At 53.5% G+C, this 25096-nt stretch overlaps 1 protein-coding gene across 1 annotated transcript in view; it reads left to right on the top strand.

Annotated features, from left to right (window-relative positions):
• The window catches only part of LOC109885725 (nuclear receptor coactivator 2), a 223519-nt gene that overhangs the window by 165441 nt on the left and 32982 nt on the right, over positions 1-25096 (top strand). The window contains 6 exon segments of the mRNA XM_031835033.1: positions 596-870; positions 2556-2695; positions 9120-9197; positions 11327-11801; positions 15526-15703; positions 16278-16473. Coding sequence (XP_031690893.1) covers positions 596-870; positions 2556-2695; positions 9120-9197; positions 11327-11801; positions 15526-15703; positions 16278-16473 — 1342 coding nt within the window.

Here is a 25096-nt window from a genome sequence, read left to right as displayed (position 1 = left end):
CCTCTCACCCATCTCTCTCCTCTCCTTCTCACCCCTCTCTCCTCTCACCCCTCTCTCTCCTCTCCTCTCACCCCTCCTCTCCTCTCCCTCCTCTCACCCCTCTCTCTCCCTCCTCTCACCCCTCTCTCTCTCTCCTCTCACCCTCTCTCTCCTCTCACTCACCCTCTCTCTCCTCTCCTCTCCTCTCTCTCCCCCCCTCTCTCTCCTCTCCTCTCACCCCCTCTCTCCTCCTCTCCTCTCACCCCTCTCTCTCCTCTCCTCTCACCCCTCTCCTCTCACCCCTCTCTCTCTCTCTCACCTCTCTCTCCTCTCCTCTCACCCCTCTCTCTCCTCTCCTTCTCACCCCTCTCCTCTCCTCTCACCCATCTCTCTCCTCTCCTTCTCACCCCTCTCTCCTCTCACCCCTCTCTCCTCTCACCCATCTCTCTCCTCTCCTTCTCACCCCTCTCTCCTCACCCCTCTCTCTCCTCCCTCTCACCCCTCTCTCCTCTCCTTCTCATCCCTCTCTCCTCTCCTCTCCTCTCACCCCTCTCTCTCCTCTCCTCTCACCCATCTCTCTCCTCTCCTTTTCACCCCTCTGCTCTCCTTTTTCTCAAATCCCTCTCTCCTCTCCTTCTCATCCCTCTCTCCTCTCCCAACAGGGTCAGTCTGTAGATCAGGATCAGTTCTCTTCAGACCCGTCCATGTTGTTGGACCAGAAGCCTCCAGTGTACGGCCAGCAGGACCTGCCACCTGGCTCCCATCTAGCCCAGAGAGGGTACCACGGCCCTGGGCCCGGCAGACCCATGCAGGACCCCACACCTGGCTCCCTTCTATCCCAGAGAGGATACCACGACCCTGGGTCTGGCAGACCCATGCAGGACCCCACAGGTAGTGGTGGGAATTGGCAGGGACCACACAATTCAATTTTATCACAATTATTGAGTTACGATTCAATACGTATTGGGATCATATACAGTGGGGCAAAAAAAGTGTTTAGTCAGCCACCAATGGTGCAAGTTCTCCCACTTAAAAAGATGAAGGAGGCCTGTAATTTTCATCATAGGTACACTTCAACTATGACAGACAAAATGAGAGAGAAAAAATCCAGAAAATCACATTGTAGGATTTTTAATGAATTTATTTGCAAATAATGGTGGAAAATAAGTATTTGGTCAATAACATAAGTTTATCTCAGTACTTTGTTATATACCCTTTGTTGGCAATGACAGGTCAAACGTTTTCTGTAAGTCTTCACAAGGTTTTCACACACTGTTGCTGGTATTTTGGCCCAACCTACAAACAAGCAAGATTTCTGGCTCTCACAGACCTGTAACTTCTTCTTTAAGAGGCTCCTCTGTCCTCCACTCGTTACCTGTTTTAATGGCACCTGTTTGAACATGTCATCAGTATAAAAGACACCTGTCCACAACCTCAAACAGTCACACTCCAAACTCCACTATGGCCAAGACCAAAGAGCTGTCAAAGGACACCAGAAACAAAATTGTAGACCTGCACCAGGCTGGGAAGACTGAATCTGCAATAGGTAAGCAGCTTGGTTTGAAAAAATCAACTGTGGGAGCAATTATTAGGAAATGGAAGACATACAAGACCACTGATAATCTCCCTCGATCTGGGGCTCCACGCAAGATCTCACCCGGTGGGGTCAAAATGATCACAAGAACGGTGAGCAAAAATCCCAGAACCACACGGGGGGACCTAGTGGATGACCTGCAGAGAGCTGGGACCAAAGTAACAAAGCCTACCATCAGTAACACACTATGCTGCCAGGGACTCAAATCCTGCAGTGCCAGATGTGTCCCCCTGCTTAAGCCAGTACATGTCCAGGCCCGTCTGAAGTTTGCTATAGAGCATTTGGATTATCCAGAAGAAGATTGGGAGAATGTCATATGGTCAGATGAAACCAAAATATAACTTTTTGGTAAAAACTCAACTCGTCGTGTTTGGAGGACAAAGAATACTGAGTTGCATCCAAAGAACACCATACCTACTGTGAAGCATGGGGGTGGAAACATCAAGCTTTGGGGCTGTTTTTCTGCAAAGGGACCAGGACGACTGATCCGTGTAAAGGAAAGAATGAATGGGGCCATGTATCGTGAGATTTTGAGTGAAAACCTCCTTCCATCAGCAAGGGCATTGAAGATGAAACGTGGCTGGGTCTTTCAGCATGACAATGATCCCAAACACACCGCCCGGGCAATGAAGGAGTGGCTTCGTAAGAAGCATTTCAAGGTCCTGGAGTGGCCTAGTCGGTCTCCAGATCTCAACCCCATAGAAAATCTTTGGAGGGAGTTGAAAGTCCGTGTTGCCCAGCAACAGCCCCAAAACGTCACTGCTCTAGAGGAGATTTGCATGGAGGAATAGGCCAAAATACCAGCAACAGTGTGTGAAGACTTACAGAAAACGTTTGACCTTGTCATTGCCAACAAAGGTAAGTATTGTATCACAATTCTATATGTATTGCGATTCGATATTCCAAACACATTGACTATATGCCTTCTGCAAAGGGAGAAGAGAGCCATGAAAAAGTAATAATTTTCCTCCTCTACCCACAGGGCAAGGCTTCCACCCCATGGCTGTCCAGATGGGCCCCAGACCAGGATACCCCATCATGAGGCTGAGGCCCCAGGCGGTGGTTCCTAACCAGCCTAATACACTGAGGCTTCAGCTGCAACACCGGCTACAGGTACAACAGGTACAGAGACGGACGGAGAGACGGACGGACGGACGGAGAGACGGACCGGCAGGGAGTGAGTGAGGGAGGGACGGACGGAGGGAGAGACAGATGGACGGAGGGAGTGAGTGTGGGAGGGACGGACGGACGGAGAGAGAGAGAGAGACGGACGGAGGGAGGGAGTGAGTGACCGGCAGGGAGTGAGTTAGGGAGGGACGGACGGACGGAGAGATGGACAGAGACGGACAGACGGAGGGAGTGAGTGTGGGAGGGTCGGACGGACGGACGGAGAGTGAGAGAGACGGACGGAGAGACGGACGGAGAGACAGGCAGGGACTGAGTGAGGGAGGGACAGACGGAGAGAGAGAGAGACGGACGGAGAGACGGACGGAAGGACGGAGAGACAGGCAGACGGACGGACAGACGGAGAGACAGACTGACTGAGACACAGACGGACGGACGGACTGAGACACGGACAGACGGAGGGAGAGACGGACAGACGGAGGGAAAGACAGACGGAGGGAGGGAGGGACGAGGGAGAGACGGACGGACGGAGGGAGGGGGGGAGGGACGGACGGAGAGAGGGAGGGAGGGGGGGAGGGATGAACGGAGGGAGAGACGGACGAGGGAGAGACGGACGGACGGAGAGAGGGAGGGAGGGGGGGAGGGACGAACGGAGGGAGAGACGGACGGAGGGAGAGACGGACAGACGGAGGGAGAGACGGACAGACGGAGGGAGAGACGGACGGAGGGAGGGGGGAGGGAGAGACGGACAGACGGCGAGAGAGACCGACGGACAGAGAGACGGACGGAGGGACGGATGGAGAGAAAGACGGACGGACAGAGAGACGGCGGGATGGTCGGAGGGACGGAGAGAGAGACTGACGGACGGAGGGAGAGACGGACGGACGGTATGAGAGACGGACAGATGGAGGGACGGACAGAGGGAGAGAAAGATAGGCGGACAGATGGACGGACGGACGGAGGGAGAGACGGACGGATGGAGGGAGAGACGGACGGACGGAGGGAGAGAGACGGACGGACGGAGAGACGGACGGACGGACGGAGGGAAAGATAGGCGGACAGATGGAGAGATGGAGAAACTGTTCCAGTTTCAACTGACCTGAGCCCTAGGACCATGCCCCAGGACTACCTGACATGATGACTCCTTGCTGTCCCCAGTCCACCTGGCCATGCTGCTGCTCCAGTTTCAACTTCCACCTGACTGTGCTGCTGCTCCAGTTTCAACTGTTCTGCCTTATTATTATTCGACCATGCTGGTCATTTATGAACATTTGAACATCTTGGCCATGTTCTGTTATAATCTCCACCCGGCACAGCCAGAAGAGGACTGGCCACCCCACATAGCCTGGTTCCTCTCTAGGTTTCTTCCTAGATATTGTCCTTTCTAGGGAGTTTTTCCTAGCCACCGTGCTTCTACACCTGCATTGCTTGCTGTTTGGGGTTTTAGGCTGGGTTTCTGTACAGCACTTTGAGATATCAGCTGATGTACGAAGGGCTATATAAATAAATTTGATTTGATTTGAGAGACGGACGGACGGACGGAGGGAAAGATAGACGGACGGAGGGAGAGACGGACGGACGGAGGGAAAGATAGGCGGACAGATGGAGAGACGGACGGAGGGAAAGATAGGCGGACAGATGGAGAGACGGACGGAGGGAAAGATAGACGGACAGATGGAGAGACGGACGGAGGGAGAGACGGACGGACGGAGGGAGAGACAGACGGACGGAGGGAGAGACGGACGGACGGATGGAGAGACGGACGGACGGATGGAGAGACGGACGGAGGGAGAGACGGACGGAGGGAAAGATAGATGGACGGACGGAGGGAGAGACGGACGGAGGGAGAGACGGACAGACGGAGGGAGAGATAGACGGACAGATGGAGAGACGGACGGAGGGAGAGACGGACGGACGGATGGAGAGACAGACGGACGGAGGGAGAGACGGACGGAGGGAGAGACGGACGGAGGGAAAGATAGACGGACGGACGGAGGGAGAGACAGACGGACGGAGGGAAAGATAGACGGACGGAGGGAGAGACGGACGGAGGGAGGGACGGACGGAGAGAGAGACGGACGGAGAGACGGACAGAGAGACGGAGGGAGGGAGAGACAGAGACGGACGGAGGGACGGATGGAGAGACGGACAGACTGAGGGAAAGATAGACGGAGGGAGAGACGGACAGAGGGAGAGAGAGATGGACGTAGGGATGGACGGAGGCAGGAACTGACGTAGAGACGGACGGAGGGACGGACGGAGAGACTGAGGGACGGACGGAGAGACTGAGGGACGGACGGAGAGACTGAGGGATGGACGGAGAGACAGGGACGGACGGAGAGACTGAGGGACGGACGGACGGAGAGACTGAAGGACGGACGGACGAAGAGGCGGAAGGACGGACGGACGGTCGGAGAGACTGAAGGACGGACGGACGGTCGGAGAGACTGAAGGACGGACGGGCGGAGAGACTGAAGGACGGACGGAGAGACGGACAGAGAGAGAGACAGACGGAGAGAGAGACGGATGGATGGAGAGGGAGACGGATGGATGGACGGACGGACGGACGGACGGAGGGAGAGACGGACGGAGGGAGACGGACGGACGGAGGGAGAGACGGACGGACGGAGGGAGAGACGGACGGACGGAGGGAGAGACGGACGGAGGGAGAGACGGACGGAGGGAGAGAGAGACGGACGTAGGGATGGACGGAGGCAGGAACTGACGGAGAGACGGACGGAGAGACTGAGGAACGGACGGAGAGACTGAGGAACGGACGGAGAGACTGAGGGACGGACGGAGAGACTGAGGGACGGACGGAGAGACTGAGGGACGGACGGACGGAGAGACTGAGGGACGGACGGAGAGACTGAGGGACGGACGGAGAGACTGAAGGACGGACGGACAGACGGTCGGAGAGACTGAAGGACGGACGGGCGGAGAGACTGAAGGACGGACGGGCGGAGAGACTGAAGGACGGACGGAGAGACGGACAGAGAGAGAGACAGACGGAGAGAGAGACGGATGGATGGAGAGCGAGACAGACGGACGGACGGAGAGACGGACGGAGGGAGAGACGGACGGACGGAGGGAGAGACGGACGGAGGGAGAGACGGACGGACGGAGGGAGAGACGGACGGAGGGAGAGACGGACGGACGGACGGAGAGACAGACGGACGGACGGAGGGAGAGACGGACGGAGGGAGAGACGGGCGGAGGGACGGACGGAGAGACTGAGGGACGGACGGAGAGACTGAGGGATGGATGGAGAGACAGGGACGGACGGAGAGACTGAGGGACGGACGGACGGAGAGACTGAAGGACGGACGGACGAAGAGGCGGAAGGACGGACGGACGGAGAGACTGAAGGACGGACGGGCGGAGAGACTGAAGGACGGACGGAGAGACGGACAGAGAGAGAGACAGACGGAGAGAGAGACGGATGGATGGAGAGGGAGACGGATGGACGGAGGGACGGACGGAGGGAGAGACGGACGGAGGGAGACGGACGGACGGAGGGAGAGACGGACGGACGGAGGGAGAGACGGACGGACGGAGAGACGGACGGAGGGAGAGACGGACGGAGGGAGAGAGAGACGGACGTAGGGATGGACGGAGGCAGGAACTGACGGAGAGACGGACGGAGAGACTGAGGAACGGACGGAGAGACTGAGGGACGGACGGAGAGACTGAGGGACGGACGGAGAGACTGAGGGACGGACGGACGGAGAGACTGAGGGACGGACGGAGAGACTGAGGGACGGACGGACGAAGAGGCGGACGGACGGACAGACGGTCGGAGAGACTGAAGGACGGACGGACGGTCGGAGAGACTGAAGGACGGACGGGCGGAGAGACTGAAGGACGGACGGGCGGAGAGACTGAAGGACGGACGGAGAGACGGACAGAGAGAGAGACAGACGGAGAGAGAGACGGATGGATGGAGAGCGAGACAGACGGACGGACGGAGAGACGGATGGAGGGAGAGACGGACGGAGGGAGAGACGGACGGACGGACGGAGGGAGAGACGGACGGAGGGAGAGACGGACGGACGGACGGAGAGACAGACGGACGGAGAGACGGACGGAGAGACGGACGGACGGAGGGAGAGACGGACGGAGGGAGAGACGGGCGGAGGGAGAGACGGGCAGACGGAGGGAGAGACGGACGGACGGAGGGAGAGACGGACGGACGGAGGAAGAGACGGACGGACGGAGGGTGAGACGGACGGACGGAGGGAGAGACGGACGGACGGAGGGAGAGACGGACGGGCGGAGGGAGAGACGGACGGGCGGAGGGAGAGACGGACGGGCGGAGAGACGGGCGGAGGGAGAGACGGACGGGCGGAGAGACGGGCGGAGGGAGAGACGGGCGGAGGGAGAGACGGGCGTAAGGACGGACGGAGGGAGAGACTGAAGGACGGACGGACGGAGGGACGGAAGGACGGACGGAGAGACGGAAGGACGGACGGAGAGACGGAAGGACGGACGAAGAGACGGAAGGACGGACGGACGGAGATACTGAAGGACAGAGAGACTGGAGGACGGAAGGAGAGACGGACGGGGAGACTGAAGGACGGACGGATGGAGAGACGGGTGGAGGGACGGACGGGCGGAGAGACTGAAACACGGACGGAGGGAAGAACGGACGGAAGGACGGACGGAGAGACTGAAAGACGGACGGACGGAGAGACTGAGGGACGGACGGTCGGAGAGACTGAAGGACGGAGTGACTGAAGGACGGACGGTCGGAGAGACTGAGAGAGAGAGACTGAGACAAACGGACGGAGAGACGGACGGAGAGACGGACGGAGAGACGGACGGACGGAGGGAGAGACGGACGGAGGGAGAGACGGGCGGAGGGAGAGACGGGCAGACGGAGGGAGAGACGGACGGACGGAGGGAGAGACGGACGGACGGAGGGAGAGACGGACGGACGGAGGGTGAGACGGACGGACGGAGGGAGAGACGGACGGACGGAGGGAGAGACGGACGGGCGGAGGGAGAGACGGACGGGCGGAGGGAGAGACGGACGGGCGGAGAGACGGGCGGAGGGAGAGACGGACGGGCGGAGAGACGGGCGGAGGGAGAGACGGGCGGAGGGAGAGACGGGCGTAAGGACGGACGGAGGGAGAGACTGAAGGACGGACGGACGGAGGGACGGAAGGACGGACGGAGAGACGGAAGGACGGACGGAGAGACGGAAGGACGGACGAAGAGACGGAAGGACGGACGGACGGAGATACTGAAGGACGGAGAGACTGGAGGACGGAAGGAGAGACGGACGGGGAGACTGAAGGACGGACGGATGGAGAGACGGGTGGAGGGACGGACGGGCGGAGAGACTGAAACACGGACGGAGGGAAGAACGGACGGAAGGACGGACGGAGAGACTGAAAGACGGACGGACGGAGAGACTGAGGGACGGACGGTCGGAGAGACTGAAGGACGGAGTGACTGAAGGACGGACGGTCGGAGAGACTGAGGGACGGAAGGAGAGACGGACCGAGTGACGGAAGAAAGGACGGACGGACGGAGAGACTGAAGGACGGACGGAGAGACTGAAGGACGGACGGACGGAGAGACTGAAGGACGGACGGAGAGACTGAAGGACGGACGGACGGACGGAGGGAAGGACGGAGTGACGGAAGGACGGACAGACAGAGAGACAGAAGAACGGACGGATGGAGAGACTGAAGGACGGACGGTCGGAGAGACTGAAGGACGGACGGAGAGACTGAGGGACGGACGGTCGGAGAGACTGAGGGACGGATGGAGAGACAGACCGAGAGACGGAAGGACGGAGAGACGGACGGAGAGACTGAAGGACGGAGAGACTGAAGGACGGACGGACGGAGAGACTGAAGGAAGGACGGACGGAGAGACTGAAGGACGGACGGACGGAGGTTGAAATGGACAGAGAGACGGACGGAGGGAGAGAGAGTGGGAGATAGAGACGGACTGACAGAGAGACATCACAGGCAGATCACTGACTAAACAGACTATTACAACTGGTCACTACTGGGTTTATATCTGACTGTAAACAGACTGTTACAACTGGTCACTACTGGGTTTATATCTGACTGTAAACAGACTGTTACTACTGGTCACTACTGGGTTTATATCTGACTGTAGACAGACTGTTACAACTGGTCACTACTGGGCTTCATATAACCACGCAGTGAGGCCAGGTCGATAGCTGTTGCGTGGGGGGAAGTGTAACCGGACAAGGTCTGGCCAGGTCTTCACAATGTGGGTTTCCTGTTTGGGTATTGTGTTGCTTATCACAGCAATGTTACACTCGATACTAGAGCTCTGGGGTCACGTCAAAGCAGTGTGCCGATCCCTGTATGGCTTTTTCAGAAGCATGACATCAATGTGTGTCGATGGTATAAAAGACCTGTTAACCTGTTCTCCTCAGAACCGCCAGCCAATGATGAACCAGATGAGTGGAGTGTCCAATATGAACCCAACTTTACAGTCCAACAACCCCAACCAGGTAACTGAGATTATATATCAATATGAACCTCTACAGTCCAACAACACAACTGAGATTATATATCAATATGAACCTCTACAGTCCAACATCCCCAACCAGGTAACTGAGATTATATATCAATATGAACCTCTACAGTCCAACATCCCCAACCAGGTTACTGAGATTATATATCAATATGAACCTCTACAGTCCAACAACCCCAACCAGGTAACTGAGATTATATATCAATATGAACCTCTACAGTCCAACAACCCCAACCAGGTAACTGAGATTATATATCAATATGAACCTCTACAGTCCAACAACCCCAACCAGGTAACTGAGATTATATATCAATATGAACCTCTACAGTCCAACATCCCCAACCAGGTAACTGAGATTATATATCAATATGAACCTCTACAGTCCAACAACCCCAACCAGGTAACTGAGATTATATATCAATATGAACCTCTACAGTCCAACATCCCCAACCAGGTAACTGAGATTATATATCAATATGAACCTCTACAGTCCAACATCCCCAACCAGGTAACTGAGATTATATATCAATATGAACCTCTACAGTCCAACAACACAACTGAGATTATATATCAATATGAACCTCTACAGTCCAACATCCCCAACCAGGTAACTGAGATTATATATCAATATGAACCTCTACAGTCCAACATCCCCAACCAGGTAACTGAGATTATATATCAATATGAACCTCTACAGTCCAACATCCCCAACCAGGTAACTGAGATTATATATCAATATGAACCTCTACAGTCCAACAACACAACTGAGATTATATATCAATATGAACCTCTACAGTCCAACATCCCCAACCAGGTAACTGAGATTATATATCAATATGAACCTCTACAGTCCAACATCCCCAACCAGGTAACTGAGATTATATATCAATATGAACCTCTACAGTCCAACATCCCCAACCAGGTAACTGAGATTATATATCAATATGAACCTCTACAGTCCAACAACCCCAACCAGGTAACTGAGATTATATATCAATATGAACCTCTACAGTCCAACAACCCCAACCAGGTAACTGAGATTATATATCAATATGAACCTCTACAGTCCAACATCCCCAACCAGGTAACTGAGATTATATATCAATATGAACCTCTACAGTCCAACAACACAACTGAGATTATATATCAATATGAACCTCTACAGTCCAACATCCCCAACCAGGTAACTGAGATTATATATCAATATGAACCTCTACAGTCCAACAACCCCAACCAGGTAACTGAGATTATATATCAATATGAACCTCTACAGTCCAACATCCCCAACCAGGTAACTGAGATTATATATCAATATGAACCTCTACAGTCCAACATCCCCAACCAGGTAACTGAGATTATATATCAATATGAACCTCTACAGTCCAACAACACAACTGAGATTATATATCAATATGAACCTCTACAGTCCAACATCCCCAACCAGGTAACTGAGATTATATATCAATATGAACCTCTACAGTCCAACAACCCCAACCAGGTAACTGAGATTATATATCAATATGAACCTCTACAGTCCAACATCCCCAACCAGGTAACTGAGATTATATATCAATATGAACCTCTACAGTCCAACATCCCCAACCAGGTAACTGAGATTATATATCAATATGAACCTCTACAGTCCAACATCCCCAACCAGGTAACTGAGATTATATATCAATATGAACCTCTACAGTCCAACATCCCCAACCAGGTAACTGAGAATATATATCAATATGAACCTCTACAGTCCAACAACCCCAACCAGGTAACTGAGATTATATATCAATATGAACCTCTACAGTCCAACATCCCCAACCAGGTAACTGAGATTATATATCAATATGAACCTCTACAGTCCAACATCCCCAACCAGGTAACTGAGATTATATATCAATATGAACCTCTACAGTCCAACATCCCCAACCAGGTAACTGAGATTATATATCAATATGAACCTCTACAGTCCAACATCCCCAACCAGGTAAATTCCTGACACGCACAGTAACCAGATAATAATTAAAATACCAGTATTTAAATTCACCAGAAACCAATGATCATTTTGTAGAAGTTGTTCAATCTAACTCCATCTCCCTTTCTTCCCAGGGGACCATCAATGCACAGATGTTGGCACAACGGCAGAGAGAACTCCTCAACAACCACCTGCGGCAACGCCAGCTGGAGCATCAGAGACAGCAGCAGCAGAGGAACATGGTGATGAGAACCCAGGGACTCAACCTACCTCCCAATATGGCCGCCGCCGCGGCGGCTGCTGCAAGTGGCCTATCAGGAGGCCTGAGTAACCCTCGGATCCCACAGACCACCAATCCCCAGCAGTTCCCCTACCCACCCAGCTACGGTACCAGTACAGGCCCAGGCCTGGCCACACCTCCTCCTCCTCACCCCTCTACCAGCCCTTTCTCCCCCATCTCGCCCAGCCTGCCCTCCTCTCTCCCCCCCCACCAAGCCCTGCATGGCTCTCCTTCCTCCCAGATGATGATGATGGGGGGATCAGGACAGTTTGGGGACGTAGTCAGCCCTCATGTACAGCAGCTCAGTGCCTTTCAGTTCCCAAACTCAGGTACTACGGTCTTACAACCCACCAGCCATACCCCCTACCCCAGGAGTGTGTCTGTCCAGCCACTCCCCCCCGCCCCAGGGGTGTGTCTGTCCAGCCACTCCCCCCTGCCCCAGGGGTGTGTCCAGCCCCCCCCCCCCCCCCCCTCTGCCCCAGGGGTGTATCTGTCCAGCCCCCCCCCTACCCCAGGGGTGTGTCTGTCCAGCCCCCTACCCCAGGGGTGTGTCTGTCCAGCCACTCCCCCCCGCCCCAGGGGTGTGTCTGTCCAGCCCCCCCCCCCCCCCCCCTACCCCAGGGGTGTGTCTGTCCAGCCACTCCCCCCCGCCCCAGGGGTGTGTCTGTCCAGCATTTATTTATTTATTTATTTCACCTTTATTTAACCAGGTAGGCTAGTTGAGAACACCTTTATTTAACCAGGTAGGCTAGTTGAGAACACCTTTATTTAACCAGGTAGGCCAGTTGAGAACACCTTTATTTAACCAGGTAGGCTAGTTGAGAACACCTTTATTTAACCAGGTAGGCTAGTTGAGAACAAGTTCTCATGTACAACTGAGACATGGCCAAGATAAAGCAAAGCAGTTCGACACAAACAACGACATGGAGTTAACTCCTGATTAATAGCCAATCCTGATTGGTCCTCCTGATTAATAGCCAATCCTGATTGGTCCTCCTGATTTAATAGCCAATCCTGATTGGTCCTCCTCCTGATTTAATAGCCAATCCTGATTGGTCCTCCTGATTTAATAGCCAATCCTGATTGGTCCTCCTGATTTAATAGCCAATCCTTATTGGTCCTCCTGATTTAATAGCCAATCCTGATTGGTCCTCCTGATTTAATAGCCAATCCTGATTGGTCCTCCTGATTTAATAGCCAATCCTGATTGGTCCTCCTGATTTAATAGCCAATCCTGATTGGTTATCCTGATTTAGGCCATAAAACACATGTTCCACTAGAGGGCAGTAGATGGACAGGAAACAGTACCATACAAAGTACATAAAGCAGACAGACACCCTTATCAATTATATATATATATTTTTAAATAATTTTATTTAACCAGGTAGGCAAGTTGAGAACAAGTTCTCATTTACACCTGCGACCTGGCCAAGATAAAGCAAAGCAGTGAGACACATACAACAACACAGAGTTACACATGGAGTAAACAAACATATAGTCAATAATACAGTAGAAAAATAGTCTATATACAATGTGTACAAATGTAGTAAGATAACAGTCAGTGTGTTCAACTAAGGTACGTAAAAGACGTCCCTTTATAAATCAGCTCAGTCCGTGTTATTAGGAAGAGAAGAGTTATGTGATAAACACAACCTTTTACATATGTAAATACAATGGGGCGGCAGGGTAGACTAGTGGTTAGAGTGGAGGGGCGGCAGGGTAGACTAGTGGTTAGAGTGGAGGGGCGGCAGGGTAGACTAGTGGTTAGAGTGGAGGGGCGGCAGGGTAGACTAGTGGTTAGAGTGGAGGGGCGGCAGGGTAGACTAGTGGTTAGAGTGGAGGGGCGGCAGGGTAGACTAGTGGTTAGAGTGGAGGGGCGGCAGGGTAGACTAGTGGTTAGAGTGGAGGGGCGGCAGGGTAGACTAGTGGTTAGAGTGGAGGGGCGGCAGGGTAGACTAGTGGTTAGAGTGGAGGGGCGGCAGGGTAGACTAGTGGTTAGAGTGGAGGGGCGGCAGGGTAGCCTAGTGGTTAGAGTGGAGGGGCGGCAGGGTAGACTAGTGGTTAGAGTGGAGGGGCGGCAGGGTAGACTAGTGGTTAGAGTGGAGGGGCGGCAGGGTAGCCTAGTGGTTAGAGTGGAGGGGCGGCAGGGTAGCCTAGTGGTTAGAGTGGAGGGGCGGCAGGGTAGCCTAGTGGTTAGAGTGGAGGGGCGGCAGGGTAGACTAGTGGTTAGAGTGGAGGGGCGGCAGGGTAGACTAGTGGTTAGAGTGGAGGGGCGGCAGGGTAGACTAGTGGTTAGAGTGGAGGGGCGGCAGGGTAGACTAGTGGTTAGAGTGGAGGGGCGGCAGGGTAGCCTAGTGGTTAGAGTGGAGGGGCGGCAGGGTAGCCTAGTGGTTAGAGTGGAGGGGCGGCAGGGTAGACTAGTGGTTAGAGTGGAGGGGCGGCAGGGTAGCCTAGTGGTTAGAGTGGAGGGGCGGCAGGGTAGACTAGTGGTTAGAGTGGAGGGGCGGCAGGGTAGACTAGTGGTTAGAGTGGAGGGGCGGCAGGGTAGCCTAGTGGTTAGAGCGTTGGACTAGTAACCGGAAGGTTGCCAGTTCAAATCCCCGAGCTGACAAGGTACAAATCTGTCGTTCTGCCCCTGAACAAGACAGTTAACCCACTGTTCCTAGGCCGTCATTGAAAATAAGAATTTGTTCTTAACTGACTTGCCTGGTTAAATAAAGGTAAATAATTAAAAACAAGTATTTTCATTTTTACAGGATGTTACCGTGCTGGTTGTATATTTTATTGGGACTTTGTAATGCTGCTTGATGTGACTGAATGTCCCATTTAATGCATATCAATCAGATCAATATTTAATCAGACATAAATCTGGTTTTAATCCCCCTCAGTCTCCCAGTGTAGTATGTAACCCCAGGTTAATCTGGAAAAATAGTCCTGTGTGACATAGTGTGGTGGTGGGTGGTGTGGTTGATCCCTCTCCCTCTCTCTCACCTCTCTCTCTCCCCCATCCTTACATTCCTCCACTCCCTCTATCCTCGGCTGCTCACACTAAATATGTGTCGTCACCCCCCCCCCCAAAATGGCACCCTATTCCCTATAGAGCCCTCTGGTCAAAGGGGAGTGCACTATGTAAGGAATAGGGTAGCATTTTGGACAGGACCACTAACATGCATGTAATCCTCTCTACCGTTGGAATGCCTATACACTCCCTGAACACTAACAGATGACCTGTGAACCTTTTGTGTGTGTGTGTGTGTGTGTCTGTGTGTACTCTTAATAAGTCAACCATTGAGAGGACATTTTTGTATTCTGTCAGAGAGGTAACTGAATCCTGACTGAATCCTTTTTGTTTTCAGTCAGTGGTTTGTTTTCCTGTTCTGAGAGAGTATATACTGTGTGTTTGTGGCTGTTTCCATCAGGTGTACCTGTGTCGCTGACTGTCCTTTAACCTTGAGAGTACTGGGAGGGAATGAACGACACACACACTAGTAATCAGTCTGGAAAGATGTTTCAGTTATAACATATGAAACACCTTGCAATTGTCTTTCATTGAAAAAGAGAGTCTTACATTTAAATGTATTTTTTAATTATTCTGATGATTATTATTATAAAATGTATGGATACCTCAGTGTTAGAGCGATGTTTTTAGATGGTGTAGGCCAAGGTGAAGTCGCCCCTAGACGCTGACCTTGGGTCAGTTTAGTATTTTTCCCAATGGGTACAAGTTTCGTGTCCCCCCCCCCCACACAGAAAATTAATAAAATAATCAACTCATCTTTGAGCTTTGATTATTTGAATCAGTTGTGTAGTGTTGGGGGGGGGGGGGGGGGGGGGGGGGGGAAGAGTGTGCACGCCTTGCGTTCCCCGAGACCGAGTTTGGGAAACACTGTGTAAAGGTTAGGATTGGGGAATAGAAAGCTGGTCCTAGATCTGTACCTAGGGAAACATCACCCAGGAGCATTCTAGACCAGACCTGTTTGACCTTTAACCCCCCCCCCCCCCCCCCCCCCCCCCCCTCCCTCAGTACTGACCCCTGACCTCTAACCCTACCAGGTATGTCCCAGCAGCCTGACGGAGGGTTTGGGGGTCAGGCCACGCCCCAGAGTCCCCTGTTGTCCCCCAGGATGGCCCACGCCCAATCCCCCATGATGCAGCAGCAGGGCAACGCCAATTTCCAGGCGTCGCCTGACCTAAACGGTTGGCCGCCCCAGGGGAACATGGGAGGAAACAGGTGAGTGAGAAAGAGGGGGGCCACAGGGTTGGGCTGTGAAAACCTGTACAGTAAAACTGTCCCAATAATCAGAGGTCAAAGAGAGAGCTCATAGAGAGCTCATAGAGGGCTCATAGAGAGCTCATAGAGAGCTCATAGAGGGCTCATAGAGAGCTCATAGAGAGCTCATAGAAGGCTCATAGAGGGCTCATAGAGAGCTCATAGAGGGCTCATAGAGGGCTCATAGAGAGCTCATAGAGAGCTCATTCTTTATTACAATGTTTCTTATCAGATATTCAGTTGTCTGTAGATGTTAACAATCTGTCTACAAATATTAGCTCTCTCTCTCTCTTGGTCTTTATCTCTCTCTCTCTTGGTTGTTATCTCCCTCTCTATCTCTCATTTTCTCTCTCGTTATCTCTCTCTCTCTACCTCTCATTTTCTCTCTCTCGTTATCTCTCTCTCTCTCATTTTCTCTCTCTCATTTTCTCTCTCTTGGTCTCTCGTTATCTCTCTCTCTCATTATCTCTCTCTCCCTCTTGGTCTTTCTCTCTCTTGTTATCTCTCTCTCTCTCTCTCTCTCTCCTTCCTCCAGTATGTTCAGTACTCAGCAGTCTCCGCCTCAGTTCACCCAGCAGCAGCAGACCAATGGGGGCGCGGCCATGTACAACGGCAACGGAATGAACCTCAACGTCTCCATGGCTACCAACGCCAGCGGCATGGCCCCCGTGGGTCAGATGGCCGGACAGATGATCACCTCGCCTGGAATGACCTCAATGGGACAGGAACAGGTAAGGTACATAAAACAGACAGATGGGACATTAAAGTTCATATTGTCCCCAGGGGAAAAATAGTATTAAACACAAGGTACTGGTGTATATAAAATAGATGCTGTACGTTACACACTAGACATAATACATACATTATCTATATAAGAAACATAAGCATGCTTACGTTTACATAGTGTTTGTATGCACATGAATGGCCTCTGAAGTCTGAACCTGGGACGAGGAACAGGTCAATTACATAGACGTACACTTACCAGACAGTTTATTAGGTACACCACCCCCCGTTTACTAAAATGGATCGCTCCTACAGACAGTGAGTCACGTGACTTTGTTATATAAAGCAGGCAGACAGGCATCGAGACATTCAGTTACTGTTCCATTGAACGTTAGTATGGAGTAAACAAGTGACCTAAGAGACTTGCGGTACGATCGTCGGTGCCAGGCGCGTGCCGGTTCCAGTATCTCAGAAACAGCCTCCTGGAATCTTCACACACGACATTGTCTTAAGGTCGAAGGTCGAAGGAAGAATCATGGCAAGAATCGTAAAAGCAAACAGAGGGGTCACAGACAGATAAATAACAGTGGTGTGCAGAACGACGTCTCGGGGAACGCACAACTCGTCGGTCCTGGTCACTGATTGGCTATTGCAGCAGACGACCACCCCGGGGTTCCAATCCTATCAGCTAAAAACAAGAAGAAGAAGCTGCTCCAGTCGGAACGCCATCACCAACACTGGACGATTGAGGAAAAGGGAAAACATCACCTGGAACATGACAGTTCAGTTTACCTGAGTGTCCTGGTCAGTCCCCAGACTTCAACCCTATAGAGCATAATGAGATGATAAGGAACGGGCTGTTAGCAACATGATGTATCGCTGTCCAATCAGCAGAAACTGTGGGATGCCTTTCCGTCAGCATGGACCAACATCCCTGTGGAACGTTTTTTCCGACAACTTGTTGAATGTCCCGAATAATTCAGGCCGTTCTGGAGGCGAAACAGGGGTCTGACCGAATACTAGATGTTCAAAGCTGGTCATCAAGACAAAGGGTGGCTACTTTGAAGAATCTAAAATAGAAAATATACTTTGATTTTGTTTATCACTGTTTTGGTTACGACATGATTCCATATGTGTTATTTCATAGTTTTGATGTCTTCACTATTATTCTAGAATGTAGAAAATAGTAAAAAGAAGACGGAAAAAAAATACCTTGAATGAGTAACTGTGTCCAAACTTTTGACTGGTACTGAACATATGGTTTGTATCTCCTATAGGACTCTACAGTAGTGATATCTGTATATATATTCTCATATAGACAGTATAATGTGTCTAATGAGGGGTCAGGTCATCTCCCGAGCAGACCACTGTGTTAGGTGTCAGGTCATCTCCGTGACCCCTGAGCAGACCACTGTGTTAGGGGTTAGGTATTCTCCATGACCCCAGAGCAGACCACTGTGTTAGGGGTCTAATAAGGAGTCAGGTCATCTCCATGACCCCTGAGCAGACCACTGTGTTAGGGGTCAGGTCATCTCCGTGACCCCTTAGCAGACCACAGTGTTAGGGGTCTAATGAGGGGTCAGGTCATCTCCATGACCCCCGAGCAGACCACTGTGTTAGGGGTCAGATCATCTCCGTGACCCCTGAGCAGACCACTGTGTTAGGGGTCAGGTCATCTCCGTGACCCCTGAGCAGACCACTGTGTAAGGGGTCAGGTCATCTCCATGACCCCCGAGCAGACCACTGTGTTAGGGGTTAGGTAATCTCCATGACCCCAGAGCAGACCACTGTGTTAGGGGTCTAATAAGGAGTCAGGTCATCTCCATGACCCCTGAGCAGACCACTGTGTTAGGGGTCAGGTCATCTCCGTGACCCCTTAGCAGACCACTGTGTTAGGGGTCTAATGAGGGGTCAGGTCATCTCCATGACCCCCGAGCAGACCACTGTGTTAGGGGTCAGGTCATCTCCGTGACCCCTGAACAGACCACTGTGTTAGGGGTCTAATAAGGAGTCAGGTCATCTCCATGACCCCTGAGCAGACCACTGTGTTAGGGGTCAGGTCATCTCCGTGACCCCTTAGCAGACCACTGTGTTAGGGGTCTAATGAGGGGTCAGGTCATCTCCATGACCCCCGAGCAGACCACTGTGTTAGGGGTCAGGTCATCTCCGTGACCCCTGAGCAGACCACTGTGTTAGGGGTCAGGTCATCTCCGTGACCCCTGAGCAGACCACTGTGTAAGGGGTCAGGTCATCTCCGTGACCCCTGAGCAGACCACTGTGTTAGGGGTCTAATGAGGGGCCAGGTCATCTCTATGACCCCCGAGCAGACCACTGTGTTAGGGGTCAGGTCATCTCCGTGACCCCTGAGCAGACCACTGTGTTAGGGGTCTAATAAGGAGTCAGGTCATCTCCATGACCCCTGAGCAGACCACTGTGTTAGGGGTCAGGTCATCTCCATGACCCCTTAGCAGACCACTGTGTTAGGGGTCTAATGAGGGGTCAGGTCATCTCCATGACCCCAGAGCAGACCACTGTGTTAGGGGTCAGGTCATCTCCGTGACCCCTGAGCAGACCACTGTGTTAGGGGTCAGGTCATCTCCGTGATCCCTGAGCAGACCACTATGTAAGGGGTCAGGTCATCTCCGTGACCCCTGAGCAGACCACTGTGTTAGGGGTCTAATGAGGGGCCAGGTCATCTCTATGACCCCCGAGCAGACCACTGTGTTCGGGGTCAGGTCATCTCCGTGACCCCCGAGCAGACCACTGTGTTAGGGGTCAGGTCATCTCCATGACCCCTGAGCAGACCACTGTGATAGGGGTCAGGTCATCTCCATGACCCCCGAGCAGACCACTGTGTTAGGGGTCTAATGAGGGGTCAGGTCATCTCCGTGACCCCTGAGCAGACCACTGTGTAAGGGGTCAGGTCATCTCCATGACCCCCGAGCAGACCACTGTGTTAGGGGTTAGGTAATCTCCATGACCCCAGAGCAGACCACTGTGTTAGGGGTCTAATAAGGAGTCAGGTCATCTCCATGACCCCTGAGCAGACCACTGTGTTAGGGGTCAGGTCATCTCCGTGACCCCTTAGCAGACCACTGTGTTAGGGGTCTAATGAGGGGTCAGGTCATCTCCATGACCCCCGAGCAGACCACTGTGTTAGGGGTCAGGTCATCTCCGTGACCCCTGAGCAGACCACTGTGTTAGGGGTCTAATAAGGAGGCAGGTCATCTCCATGACCCCTGAGCAGACCACTGTGTTAGGGGTCAGGTCATCTCCGTGACCCCTTAGCAGACCACTGTGTTAGGGGTCTAATGAGGGGTCAGGTCATCTCCATGACCCCCGAGCAGACCACTGTGTTAGGGGTCAGGTCATCTCCGTGACCCCTGAGCAGACCACTGTGTTAGGGGTCAGGTCATCTCCGTGACCCCTGAGCAGACCACTGTGTAAGGGGTCAGGTCATCTCCATGACCCCCGAGCAGACCACTGTGTTAGGGGTCTAATGTGGGATCAGGTCATCTCCGTGACCCCTGAGCAGACCACTGTGTAAGGGGTCAGGTCATCTCCATGACCCCCGAGCAGACCACTGTGTTAGGGGTTAGGTAATCTCCATGACCCCAGAGCAGACCACTGTGTTAGGGGTCTAATAAGGAGTCAGGTCATCTCCATGACCCCTGAGCAGACCACTGTGTTAGGGGTCAGGTCATCTCCGTGACCCCTTAGCAGACCACTGTGTTAGGGGTCTAATGAGGGGTCAGGTCATCTCCATGACCCCCGAGCAGACCACTGTGTTAGGGGTCAGGTCATCTCCGTGACCCCTGAGCAGACCACTGTGTTGGGGGTCTAATAAGGAGTCAGGTCATCTCCATGACCCCTGAGCAGACCACTGTGTTAGGGGTCAGGTCATCTCCGTGACCCCTTAGCAGACCACTGTGTTAGGGGTCTAATGAGGGGTCAGGTCATCTCTATGACCCCCGAGCAGACCACTGTGTTAGGGGTCAGGTCATCTCCGTGACCCCTGAGCAGACCACTGTGTTAGGGGTCTAATAAGGAGTCAGGTCATCTCCATGACCCCTGAGCAGACCACTGTGTTAGGGGTCAGGTCATCTCCGTGACCCCTGAGCAGACCACTGTGTTAGGGGTCTAATAAGGAGTCAGGTCATCTCCATGACCCCTGAGCAGACCACTGTGTTAGGGGTCAGGTCATCTCCGTGACCCCTGAGCAGACCACTGTGTTAGGGGTCAGGTCATCTCCGTGACCCCTGAGCAGACCACTGTGTAAGGGGTCAGGTCATCTCCGTGACCCCTGAGCAGACCACTGTGTTAGGGGTCTAATGAGGGGCCAGGTCATCTCTATGACCCCCGAGCAGACCACTGTGTTAGGGGTCAGGTCATCTCCGTGACCCCTGAGCAGACCACTGTGTTAGGGGTCTAATAAGGAGTCAGGTCATCTCCATGACCCCTGAGCAGACCACTGTGTTAGGGGTCAGGTCATCTCCATGACCCCTTAGCAGACCACTGTGTAAGGGGTCAGGTCATCTCCATGACCCCCGAGCAGACCACTGTGTTATGGGTCTAATGTGGGATCAGGTCATCTCCGTGACCCCTGAGCAGACCACTGTGTAAGGGGTCAGGTCATCTCCATGACCCCCGAGCAGACCACTGTGTTAGGGGTTAGGTAATCTCCATGACCCCAGAGCAGACCACTGTGTTAGGGGTCTAATAAGGAGTCAGGTCATCTCCATGACCCCTGAGCAGACCACTGTGTTAGGGGTCAGGTCATCTCCGTGACCCCTTAGCAGACCACTGTGTTAGGGGTCTAATGAGGGGTCAGGTCATCTCCATGACCCCCGAGCAGACCACTGTGTTAGGGGTCAGGTCATCTCCGTGACCCCTGAGCAGACCACTGTGTTAGGGGTCTAATAAGGAGTCAGGTCATCTCCATGACCCCTGAGCAGACCACTGTGTTAGGGGTCAGGTCATCTCCGTGACCCCTTAGCAGACCACTGTGTTAGGGGTCTAATGAGGGGTCAGGTCATCTCTATGACCCCCGAGCAGACCACTGTGTTAGGGGTCAGGTCATCTCCGTGACCCCTGAGCAGACCACTGTGTTAGGGGTCTAATAAGGAGTCAGGTCATCTCCATGACCCCTGAGCAGACCACTGTGTTAGGGGTCAGGTCATCTCCATGACCCCTTAGCAGACCACTGTGTTAGGGGTCTAATGAGGGGTCAGGTCATCTCCATGACCCCCGAGCAGACCACTGTGTTAGGGGTCAGGTCATCTCCGTGACCCCTGAGCAGACCACTGTGTTAGGGGTCAGGTCATCTCCGTGACCCCTGAGCAGACCACTGTGTAAGGGGTCAGGTCATCTCCGTGACCCCTGAGCAGACCACTGTGTTAGGGGTCTAATGAGGGGTCAGGTCATCTTCGTGACCCCTTAGCAGACCACCGTGTTAGGGGTCTAATGAGGGGTCAGGTCATCTCCATGACCCCCGAGCAGACCACTGTGTTAGGGGTCAGGTCATCTCCATGACCCCTGAGCAGACCACTGTGATAGGGGTCAGGTCATCTCCATGACCCCCGAGCAGACCACTGTGTTAGGGGTCTAATGAGGGGTCAGGTCATCTCCGTGACCCCTGAGCAGACCACTGTGTAAGGGGTCAGGTCATCTCCATGACCCCCGAGCAGACCACTGTGTTAGGGGTTAGGTAATCTCCATGGCCCCAGAGCAGACCACTGTGTTAGGGGTCTAATAAGGAGTCAGGTCATCTCCATGACCCCTGAGCAGACCACTGTGTTAGGGGTCAGGTCATCTCCGTGACCCCTTAGCAGACCACTGTGTTAGGGGTCTAATGAGGGGTCAGGTCATCTCCATGACCCCCGAGCAGACCACTGTGTTAGGGGTCAGGTCATCTCCGTGACCCCTGAGCAGACCACTGTGTTAGGGGTCTAATAAGGAGTCAGGTCATCTCCATGACCCCTGAGCAGACCACTGTGTTAGGGGTCAGGTCATCTCCGTGACCCCTTAGCAGACCACTGTGTTAGGGGTCTAATGAGGGGTCAGGTTATCTCCATGACCCCCGAGCAGACCACTGTGTTAGGGGTCAGGTCATCTCCGTGACCCCTGAGCAGACCACTGTGTTAGGGGTCAGGTCATCTCCGTGACCCCTGAGCAGACCACTGTGTAAGGGGTCAGGTCATCTCCATGACCCCCGAGCAGACCACTGTGTTAGGGGTCTAATGTGGGATCAGGTCATCTCCGTGACCCCTGAGCAGACCACTGTGTAAGGGGTCAGGTCATCTCCATGACCCCCGAGCAGACCACTGTGTTAGGGGTTAGGTAATCTCCATGACCCCAGAGCAGACCACTGTGTTAGGGGTCTAATGAGGGGTCAGGTCATCTCCATGACCCCCGAGCAGACCACTGTGTTAGGGGTCAGGTCATCTCCGTGACCCCTGAGCAGACCACTGTGTTAGGGGTCTAATAAGGAGTCAGGTCATCTCCATGACCCCTGAGCAGACCACTGTGTTAGGGGTCAGGTCATCTCCGTGACCCCTTAGCAGACCACTGTGTTAGGGGTCTAATGAGGGGTCAGGTCATCTCCATGACCCCCGAGCAGACCACTGTGTTAGGGGTCAGGTCATCTCCGTGACCCCTGAGCAGACCACTGTGTTAGGGGTCAGGTCATCTCCGTGACCCCTGAGCAGACCACTGTGTAAGGGGTCAGGTCATCTCCATGACCCCCGAGCAGACCACTGTGTTAGGGGTCTAATGTGGGATCAGGTCATCTCCGTGACCCCTGAGCAGACCACTGTGTAAGGGGTCAGGTCATCTCCATGACCCCCGAGCAGACCACTGTGTTAGGGGTTAGGTAATCTCCATGACCCCAGAGCAGACCACTGTGTTAGGGGTCTAATAAGGAGTCAGGTCATCTCCATGACCCCTGAGCAGACCACTGTGTTAGGGGTCAGGTCATCTCCGTGACCCCTTAGCAGACCACTGTGTTAGGGGTCTAATGAGGGGTCAGGTCATCTCCATGACCCCCGAGCAGACCACTGTGTTAGGGGTCAGGTCATCTCCGTGACCCCTGAGCAGACCACTGTGTTAGGGGTCTAATAAGGAGTCAGGTCATCTCCATGACCCCTGAGCAGACCACTGTGTTAGGGGTCAGGTCATCTCCGTGACCCCTTAGCAGACCACTGTGTTAGGGGTCTAATGAGGGGTCAGGTCATCTCCATGACCCCCGAGCAGACCACTGTGTTAGGGGTCAGGTCATCTCCGTGACCCCTGAGCAGACCACTGTGTTAGGGGTCAGGTCATCTCCGTGACCCCTGAGCAGACCACTGTGTTAGGGGTCAGGTCATCTCCATGACCCCCGAGCAGACCACTGTGTTAGGGGTCTAATAACAAGTCAGGTCATCTCCATGACCCCTGAGCAGACCACTGTGTTAGGGGTCAGGTCATCACCGTGACCCATTAGCAGACCACTGTGTTAGGGGTCTAATGAGGGGTCAGGTCATCTCCATGACCCCCGAGCAGACCACTGTGTTAGGGGTCAGGTCATCTCCGTGACCCCCGAGCAGACCACTGTGTTAGGGGTCAGGTCATCTCCGTGACCCCTGAGCAGACCACTGTGTTAGGGGTCAGGTCATCTCCGTGACCCCTGAGCAGACCACTGTGTAAGGGGTCAGGTCATCTCCATGACCCCCGAGCAGACCACTGTGTTAGGGGTCTAATGAGGGGTCAGGTCATCTCCGTGACCCCCAAGCAGACCACTGTTTTAGGGGTCAGGTCATCTCCGTGACCCCTGAGCAGACCACTGTGTTAGGGGTCAGGTCATCTCCATGACCCCTGAGCAGACCACTGTGATAGGGGTCAGGTCATCTCCATGACCCCCGAGCAGACCACTGTGTTAGGGGTCTAATGAGGGGTCAGGTCATCTCCGTGACCCCCAAGCAGACCACTGTTTTAGGGGTCAGGTCATCTCCGTGACCCCTGAGCAGACCACTGTGTTAGGGGTCTAATGAGGGGTCAGGTCATCTCCGTGACCCCCAAGCAGACCACTGTGTTAGGGGTCAGGTCATCTCCGTGACCCCTGAGCAGACCACTGTGTTAGGGGTCTAATGAGGGGTCAGGTCATCTCCATGACCCCTGAGCAGACCACTGAGTTAGGGGTCAGGTCATCTCCATGACCCCCGAGCAGACCACTGTGTTAGGGGTCAGGTCATCTCCATGACCCCCGAGCAGACCACTGTGTTAGGGGTCAGGTCATCTCCGTGACCCCCGAGCAGACCACTGTGTTATTTCATAGTGGTGATAAACCTCGGTCTTATTAGCTGGTTGTAAATCAGTGGCGCTACAGAACAAGTCCAACTCATTACTTTCCCAGAAGCACTCTGAAACACACACAGAATGAAGCCCGTAGGGGTTCTGTAGCAGTTAACCGTCGTATCGGGTCCCCGAATGGGATAAAAGCTTTGTGTTTCTTTACTTCACCCCAGTGTCTGCGTATTGGGTGCAAACACTTCGTTGGGCCCCTTCTTCCTACGACTCATCTAGTGAATAATTTAGTATAATGAGAGCTGTATGATGTAATACTGCTAGCTAGTTATGGGGCTTGACCTGGGCTGA

This window comes from Oncorhynchus kisutch, linkage group LG11, assembly GCF_002021735.2.
Source record: "Oncorhynchus kisutch isolate 150728-3 linkage group LG11, Okis_V2, whole genome shotgun sequence".
NCBI classification, from domain to species: Eukaryota; Metazoa; Chordata; class Actinopteri; order Salmoniformes; family Salmonidae; genus Oncorhynchus; species Oncorhynchus kisutch.
The sequence above is the reverse complement of the archived record's forward strand: the minus strand, read 5'-3'. Positions and strand labels throughout refer to the sequence as shown.